Source organism: Podarcis gaigeae (assembly GCF_964106915.1).
Source record: "Podarcis gaigeae genome assembly, chromosome: 11".
In the NCBI taxonomy this organism is placed as follows: Eukaryota; Metazoa; Chordata; class Lepidosauria; order Squamata; family Lacertidae; genus Podarcis; species Podarcis gaigeae.
Genome location: NC_139687.1, coordinates 64089355 through 64098934, shown reverse-complemented (window position 1 = coordinate 64098934; position 9580 = coordinate 64089355). Strand labels below are relative to the sequence as shown.

At 47.3% G+C, this 9580-nt stretch overlaps 1 protein-coding gene across 1 annotated transcript; it reads right to left on the bottom strand.

The window, feature by feature from the left end:
* Positions 1–4099: 4099 nt before the first annotated feature.
* Positions 4100–9580, bottom strand: LOC310827637 (protein huluwa-like; the record flags this gene model as incomplete). The annotated part of the gene is made up of 3 exons (XM_083703796.1): positions 4100–4351; positions 6522–6735; positions 9068–9580. 3 exons carry the CDS (start codon positions 9578–9580, stop codon positions 4194–4196), a joined length of 885 nt encoding a protein of 294 aa, XP_083559922.1. The 3' UTR covers positions 4100–4193.

Genomic DNA, 9580 nt, shown 5'->3' with positions numbered 1-9580 from the left:
GGTGATGAAATGATCCTAACAATCTGCACATAAACAACCTTTCAATGTTGGAATACTGAGAAAAGGGCCTCACTTTCATAGAACACAATTTCGGAGCAGGAGCAGCTTGCAATTAATAAGCTGTTGGGCCTGCCCTCTTATTATCTTCATGTTCACCGTTTTTGTCATTTGTGGCTGAATTCCACCCCCAGACCAATTATTACAATTTCAGGAACTCTGTTTGCTTGTGTCCTTCTTGGAATATGGCTCTGTTTTTTGTTTGTGTTTACAATGGTTCTTTCTCTGAAGAAATTCAAGGGTTGAAGTAGAGGTTCTTTCCCTTTTTACTTATCCTTCTGTGTTGGCACCACAAGCTAGAAGTATGTTAGAGACACCCCCTTCAACTTAAGGATGCCTCATCAGAAGTAGGCATCAGCATGCCTTGTGGGTAGGAAGAAGAGTTAGTCAAAAGTCTGCACCAAGAGCTAGCATCTGGTGGGGACCTGGGCTGGATGGAAGGGATTTCTCTTTCTTCACCAAGTGCCAGCTCTATCTCATCATGGTGGTCGGAAACACTATAACTGCTAGATGCAGTCCTAGGCTAGTTCATCAGCATTTAAAGCTGCACTTTTGGATTCTGGTTCACATGCTAACTTTAGAGGTGGTTTGGGGGCTGGTTATTTTGAACCAGAGCAGATTACATTGCATACAGATCCACGTAGCCCTGTGAAGTACCTGTTTTGCCCCTTTCCCAACCACTTCTGTAAATGGCACTCTCGTAAGGCTCCCTCTCAAAGGGATTAGATAGATACTCTATAGCACAGCCTTTGCACATAGACTTTTTCATTCCCAAATCCACATCTGACAGGACACAGCTATGTGTACATTGAATGTTACCTTGGGAGCTAATACAGTTAATGCATATATTTATTTACCCTGTTCTTCAGCTGACAAGCGGTTCCCAAAGTTGCATACCAGTACAAGAGTCCCTTCCCTCAGGCTTACTGACTAAAAGTTGTGACACAAAAGCTTGCATCGGTTCCTCTACACAAATCCATGGTTTGACTGCACTGTCCACAGTTCCGGTTGCCACATCTCAGAAGAGTTGCTGTAAAGCTGGAAAATGTGCATAAAAGGGTGACCAAAATGATCGAGGGGCAGAAGAAACTCCCTCAGGAAAGCTTACAACAATTGTGGCTTTTCAGTTTAGAAGAAAAGTAAACTGGGAACAACAGGATGGAGGTGTATCTCATAGGGCAGGCATGTCCAACCAGTAGGTTGCGATCTACCGGTAGATCTCCGGCTGATCCTGGTAGATTGCGGGACCCTTATCGATCGTGGGATTAAATAAAATTTATCGAAAGTTAACAAATAAAAGCTGAAGAACTCTGGGCAATCCTCCGCAAAAAAAGCTCAAGAACTCTGGGCAATCTACCCATGCTCCTCCCTCCCTCCAATGACAATGTGTAGATCACTGCCAGTTTTCTTATACATACTGGGAATAAATCACAATCTCTTGGGAGTTGGACATGCCTGTCATAGGGGAATGGGATTAGGGTGAGGAGGAGCCTCATATAATGCCTGAGAGCATCCAGTTTTTTTTACACAGGGCAGAGTTAATGAAATTTTCTGCCACTTGCAACAAAACACAATTGCAATATCAGAACCAAAATGCTTCTGAATGCCAGTTGCACAGCTGTTGTTGCCTTTGTCGTCTCCTTGTGAGATGCCAGTTAGGACATTTGGTTGGCTGCTGTGAGAACAGGATGCTAGGCTAGAGGGGGCCCCTTGAGTCTGATCAACCAAGGCCACTCTTTAGTTTAAATATATATATAACTTAACTTAGTGTTTGGGTGTGCTTTTTTATAGAGGCTCATCCATGAGTGTTCCTACAGATGGGCACTACAGGACATCACATGAAAGAGCTAAACTAACCTATTTGATAAACCTCTCCTTCAGGATGACTTGTGACATGTTTTGTGGCTCTCACCTCTGTGTCCTCTTTGTGATATTGGGCACAATTGCAATTTGGAACCTTGGGCAAAAGACGTCTTGCTTCTGTAAACAAGCCAGACATTTCTGAGTAGAGAACTGGCTGTGTTGCTTATCAAATCAGCAGGATAGAAATCATTAGCAATTCCAAGTAACACCTCACTATGACTTACTTTGAGCTGCTGTGAGAGAAGCTGGTTGTAATTTTGGGGTCAGATTAAAGGCAGAAAAAGAACTGCTGCTCTTGGGACCCCTCTTTTCCAGCTTTGATAAAGAATAGTATTATCTATTTGTTTTTCTCAACAACCCAGTTCCCAGTTTTGCATTCAGAGTGTTCAGGTTCAAAAACCACTTTCTCTGGTTTTTACTCTTGAAAATAAGCAATCTTTTTTCCGGACTTTGGTTGCTATAGGAATATGGGAATCTTCCCTTAACACTCCCTTAATTGGCTCAGCCAATGCTATTTTTGTCCTGCGCTTCCACCCCTTTTCACTCCATGGAACTGAGGAGCTATTCAAAGGGTAACTGAAGTTGGAGATCTTTAGCCTTGTGGGCTAGTGGTTTGCATGGAAGCTCTCCCCAAGAGCAAAAGGAAAGAGCCATTTGTTTTCTGAAATTACATAGGAAAGCTGGCTGCTAGAACATTTTATCTATTGTGAGTAGGATTAGGGCTCAAGCAAGCACCTGTTTTACCTCATTTGTGCTGACCTAACTCAATTCTCAATGGTTCCAAAACAAGCAAAAACAAAATTTCAAACACAGAGAAATAATGTTAATAAAATTTACTCAGAACCTGCCTCCAGGGTGTTCTTAAGCCTGATTGCTTTTGTTAGGCAGGCCTCACATTAGCACGTCCTCCAAGAAATGTGCTACCACTCAAAAGGTTCTACTCCTGTCTGCTGGGACACTTGTATCATACTTGAATGAACGAGCATTAAGAGCGTCACACTGGGACCTGGGATTCCAGGGTTCAAATCCCCATTCGGCCATGAAGCTCACTGGGCGAGACCTTTGGCCAGTCACTTGAACGAAGCTACCACATTTCACCAAGAGAGGTGCGTACTTCAGATCTTCTCTAGACCATGGCAACATGGTTGTTCTGTAACCTCAGCACTTAGAAATCTGCAGGAAAGGTCAAGGATGTATAAGGATACACACTTCGGTTTTTTCTCTTAAGCTGCATCCCAGTTTCTGCTGCTCAGCCTGGAGGGGACAGCCCTCCGCTTTCCAAAAGTCTTGTCCAAAGTTTGCTTCTCACCTCTGCTTGAGAGACTCCCATCAGATACTTTCAAGCTTTTTTCCAGGCTACAAAAGGTTAGTGTGTGAAAGAAAAGTGGGAAGGGGCAGGAGAGAAAAGCTAACTGAGGATTTTCTAATTGATGAATTAATGTGCTTTCTCTGGGGGGCCCATTCAACACTCTCTTTCCAGGTAAGACCAAGAGCCTTTGGGTAAAATGAGTAACATGCTGGGGCGCTCCTGCCTACACGCATTGCAGGGGATTGGACTAGGTGCCCCTTTGGGGTCCCTTCCAACTCTACAATTCCTTGATTCTTCAAAAAGCAGCTGAGCAGAGAATAAAAGCTCCAGCATCTTCTTTAATAAAACACAAGTTGATAGAACACAAGTCTGGTACTACATGATACAGCGAGGGAGGCAGATTCCCCAGAGGGCTTCCTTTCTCACTCCCTCCCACCCACCCACCCAGGCACAAGACAGAGCTGTGCAAAAAATAGTGCCAGGAGTATCTGTGTTCTCTTTAATGCAAGTCCCTGCCACCAATTCCCATTGAGAGTTCCTGCCATCCAAGACCTGCTCAGATGGACCCTCCCTGTAAACGTGTCCCAATTCCCCTTAAATCCTTTTTGCTTCCATGCTAGCGCAAGTGTCCCTTTGCTTAAACCGATTGTGTGAAGGGATTAGCAATTGACGGGGTGGGCAGCCATGCATTTGTGGCTGCGTTTGTGCAGAGAAATGCAGGGCTTTGAGGAAGAGTGCAAATCAAGTGTGCATCAAGGAGATGTGCAAATCTCATTCTGAATTGGACATTAAGACAAGAATTTTCTTTTAGCAGCCAGTGCTTAACAGATAAAATACACAATAAATAAATAAACACACACAAAAAATAAATTAAGTTAAAAACTTGGGCAGGCCTTTCTGTGGAAAGGGCTGGGTGTGTATGAGAGCCACTGGCCCACAACCCACCCGCTGCTGCTGCCCTGGGCTAGAGCCAATATTGCTTGTTGTGAATGGGAGGCAGCTGCCGACTGAGCTGGTCTTCTCTCTTGTAGGTGGGGTCATAATAGTCCCACTCAAAGAGCCGACCCAACAGGGGTGTTCCTGGACTTGCTTCGCAATCTGACAAGATCCTCACAGAGACACCTGCAAAAGACAGGTGGGAGGGGAGAAGAAGCCACTCAGATACTAGCCAAACATGCCAGCAGCCCTGCTAATTTAGCTACCATTATGGCTGCTTTGTTCCCCAATTGTCGTGGGTCCTTATGTAGCCCAAACAGGCCGATTCCTACACAGGAGAAAAGCATCCGCAGGCTTTTGTGGGGGGAAGGGGGGACTCCCAAGGTTTGCAGGACAAAAAAACCCAGAAAAACTTTCAGGGTGCTCCCCCCCCCCCCCCGCCATGCCAATGAGGACTTAGCAATGAGGGGGGACAATGTCGCCTGGGATGGATTGTCCTCTAAAAGAACCAAACAGATCCCGCTTCCAGTTTCACACTGAATGCCAAAGAGACGAGTGCCTGTCTTTGCTGCTTGGGAGGGGGGAGAATTCTGAAGAGAGAAAATGACATCATGCTGCCAAATCACAGCTTTGCTCAAATTCCTGGATTTTCCAATTGCTTTATGTGGGCAATTCTCGCTTTGATTCTGGGAGAGGAAGAAAAGGGGCCTAAACTTAGACTCTCCAGGAACTGGAAGCTGGCCATATTCCGTGAATCATTCCATGTTATGGTTGAGTGCTTTTGAGCCATTGAATGTTGGAGGTGGAAACAATGGAGGGGGTGGGGGCCCCCATCTCCCTATCCTGAACTCTCTCCCCACCCAGAAATATTTAATGGGTTGAGTGGTGGTACCTAGCCCCAATTCTCCTTTAAGAGCAGCAGGGCAAGTTTTCTGAAAATGCCCAGGATGCATCCACTTGATGGAAAGGAGCGCAGCAAGAGATGATCTGTGTGCTTCATGAGCCCAACATTATTCGACAGGAACCAAGTCTTCCAATATGCTGGAAGGCAGCACCAGCAGAGGGCCACGGGCCTGGCTTGAAGCATTTTATCCTGCCATTACACACCGGCAAGGACCGTTTGTGCCTACTGATCTCGAAATAAAAAATGGTGCCTGAGAGGAAGATTACCAGGAAGAATAAGAGGATTGAACAGGACATGGGAGGGAGGGACGTGGGAGCTGAATCAACTGGGAATGCCAAAGGTGGAAAAGAAGCTATTGGAAACTGGGCATCAGTCAGCTGCTCAAGGAAGTGATGGCACCACGCTGCAAGGCTAACATCCTGCCCAGCACCTATATCACTGTAGCAGTCAAGTACAGCATTTCCTGTTTGCCCAGGGTGGACACACGGGGATGTTACTCCAGCCAGGAGGGCTTCCTGTCACACCTGTCTGGAGCATCCTTCCTCTGCATGTGACCAGGTAGATGAGCGTGACCCTAGGAGACCCCATAAAAGGGCCAGTCATGCAGCCATCTTTCTCTTGTTGCCATTTCTTCTCTTGACGCTGTTCTCTTGATGTTCTTTTGCTGTCTGCTGGCTCTCAGCCAGCAGCACATGGGCTCAATCCCCATATGGGATAAACTCACACGCTCTTCTGTAATCACAAGCTAAAGCCGGCCTTCAGGATCATACTCTGAACTGAATGTAAGTAAACTTCTTATCATTGCTTTTCAAGAAGACTGTTGTGTCCTTATTGTTTTAAAAGGGAATAAAGGGGAATTTACCAGGAACAATCCAATCTGGACAAGTCAGACTGAATTGCTTAACTCAAGAGATTCAAACGAATCTAACAGCTAGCTTCCTGCTATGTACAAGGGAATGTGCTCTGCTACTAGCTCACTAGCATGAGTGAGGAAGGATAATATTTAATCAATATATCCTCTCCTACTATCCACAACATTCCCACGGCAGCAGGGTCACCCCAGGCTCAGTCCATTGAACTCAGACTAGAGGATGCCTCTGAATATCAGCTGCTGGGACCACAGGAGAGGAGGGGGCTCTTTTCTTTGGGTTCAGCTCAGGGGGTTTCTCTGGCCTGATCCAGCAATTCATCTTATGTACTTATTTCTTGCCCTGTCTTTGTTGGAGAGGGAACAACTTTGCCCTTCCCCGGGCAATATTCACCCTGTTTCCTGCAGCTGGCTCTCCTGGGACGAGAGTTTTATCCTCCCCTCAAATTTCTTTCCTGCTCACCACCAGCCACCTTCTTTCACCCAAGGTGCCCAGGGCTGAACACAACAGAATCTAACCCCCACTAGGCAGTCTGTAAAAAGCAGCCCCCACTCCCAGGCCTGAGGTGTCGGCACTCACTCACCAGCACTGGCACCAAAGTCCGAGTCCAGGCCTGGTCCTTGAGAGGCTGTGAAGTTTGCAGAGTTGAGCTGCGTCCTCTGGTCCTCGCATCGGATGCTGCTGCCGTGCTCAAAAGGCACCGCTTGTGGGTGGGTGGCAGACGCTGACCTGCTACTGTGGCAAACCTTGTTCTGGGTGCTGGTGTGGCAGCGGCTGAATGTGCTATCTGGGATAACCTGAAAACCAAACAGAGTGATTCCAAATGAAGAGTTCAGCTCAGTGAACCTGCCTCAGGGAATCTGCCTTGCATGCAGAAAGACCCTCGTCTGAAACCCTGGAGAGCAGCTGCCATCCGTGTAGACAGTACTGTGCTAGATAAACCCAGGCCTGACTCCATCTTCTCTGGAGAAGACAGAGGGTCCATTTTGTGCCTTGCCCTATGGTTACCATTATGCCATAAAGCCTACACAAGCAAGGCCACTAGATTCCAAGAGGGCAAGTCCAGTGCTGGAGGAGAGCTCTGTGAGCTTCTAGAAATGAGAAACTGTTAGTGGCAAGGGGGAAAAAACAGGTATAAAAGGAGAATTACTGGGTGCCAAGATCCAGGTTTGGGGCAAGTACTCTGTGGTGGGAGAACCCCCAACAGAGATTTAAAACCACAAATTATGCAGCAAAGAAAAGCATAGAAATAGTCTATATTAGACCTTTGAAATATTCCCTAAGTTCCTTCCAAAGTTCCCCTCTTCCTCTAGTGTAGAAAAAGACTACACATTTGAGAAGTTAAAAAATGGTTTACTTACAAACTCTCAGTAAAACTTGGTTTCGTTACAGAGTTGAAAGTCCTAAATTATTGGTAAAGGAACTCAAGAGAGGCTTGTGAGAGCCATGTGGTCTGAGCTTGGGGCAACTCATATGTTGGGTGAGGCAGCCTCCTCAGATGGCTCTCCTCAAGCAGCAGTACACCTGTTCTGCCACTCAGCTCCACCACTGGTCTCTCCAACTTCTAGGGGCAGGTAGGGACTGGTGGTAAAGTTCTGCAGAATGCCTCACCTGCCAAGTTGGTGAGAGGGGTGGCGTTCTGCCAAAAGCTAGGCTGATGGGGAGATCTCCCATTCCTGGCAATGTGGTTGGTGGAGCTTAGCCCCAGCTTCTGCTGAAAGGAGGTGCTGATGCAAAGCCCTGCTGCCCAGCTAGAATCTTGCTTTGTTTTAAAGGGAAAGAGCATTGCTCCCTGGAAGAGCATACAATTCTCATGCAGGGCATCTCGACAGCATGTCCAGGCAGGGAAAAGAGAGAGAGAGAGCGCTGCTGGAATAATGCTGTAGATGGACCCAGTTTATTTATATTCATTTCCTAAAATCTACACAGCCCTCAATTGTAAAAGAAATAAACTCTTCATGGTATTTAACCCCTACTAGGTTAGCAAAAATGTATAGAACTGCTACAAATATATGTTGGAAATGCAAAGAGAAAGAAGGCACTTTCTACCATATGTGGTGGATGTGCAAGATAACGAGCATTCCGGGAAATGATATAAAATGAGTTGAAAAAAATGTTTAAGATAACTTTTGTGAAAAACCCAGAAGCTTTTTTATTAGGAATTATAGGTGAAGAGATACCAAAGGAGCAGAAAAGACTATTCATGGATGCGACGACAGCTGTGATGATGCTTTTTGCCCAGAGATGGAAGGAAGATAAACTCCTAACCAGAGAAGAATGGATAATCAAGATGACTACCAAAATGGCAAAATTGACTGGGAGGATCAGAAACCAAGAAGATAAGAAATTTAACAAAGAATGGGGGAAAATTATAGGTTATCTTCAAGAACATTGTAAATATTTAAAAACGTTAGCAGGATTGTCATAAAACGTGTAACAATTCTATGGTTAAAATTGGAAATTTGAAGAAAATTTGGGTAACATTATAAGATACAGCACATAAAGATTTACAATGGAACCCACAGAGGGGTGGAGGAAGTCCAAGGATTCAGGGGATCCTATGTATGCATAAAAATTGATTGTATTTGAATGTAAATAATACTTGTAAAGGTAAAGGGACCCCTGACCATTAGGTCCAGTCGTGGACGACTCTGGGGTTGCGGCTCTCATCGCACTTTATTGGCCGAGGGAACCGGCGTACAGCTTCTGGGTCATGTGGCCAGCAGGACTAAGCCGCTTCTGGCGAACCAGAGCAGCGCACGGAAACGCCGTTTACCTTCCTGCCGGAGCGGTACCTGTTTATCTACTTGCACTTTGACGTGCTTTCAAACTGCTAGGTTGTCAGGAGCAGGGACCGAGCCACGGGAACTCACCCCATGGCAGGGATTCAAACCGCCGAACTTCTGATCGGCAAGTCCTAGGCTCTGTGGTTTAACCCACAGCGCCACCCGCGTCCAAAAATACTTGTAAAACTTAATAAAAAAAAGGAAAAAACTCTCCAAGCAGTTTACAAAAGATAAAATGGTCGAGACTCAGCATAAAACACCTTCCTCGGGGAGAGAGGAAGAACAGCAGCCCCCAAGCAATGTTTGCCACTCGTCCCCCGCATCAGCTCAACCGCTTACTTACCCCAGTCCCTGAGCCACTCTCGGGCGTGTTGGGGGGCACCAAGATGGGCTGCTTGTCCTGGTCACTGGAGGAGGAAACGGTTCCCCGGGACGCCCCCTTCCCCGGGTGGCCCCTCAGCGGAGCTTGGCTGCTGCGATGGGGCCTGGGCGTCCCCCTAGACCGAGACCCCGAGGATGCAGCCGCCCTCCCGCTGCAGGACAAGGGGAGCGGGAAGGCACGGGGGCCCCCGGGACCCTCAGCTGGCTGCAGGAGCTGCTGCAGGACGACCCTGCCGTTGCCATCCTGCCTCAGCACAGCGCTGCCCGAGACCACCTGGAAGAGCCGGGGGGAAGCCGGGGGGGCCTGGCCGAGCTCCCGCCTCCCCACCCTTCGGCAGGTGGGTCTCCAGCCCAGCAAGAGCAGGAGGTTCAGGAGGAAGAGGAGGAGAAGGCAGGGGATGAGCAAGCCCACCAGCAGGCGGAGGGTGGGCTGCAAGGCGCGCGCCTGCTCCTCCACACCCGCCGGGGGATCCAT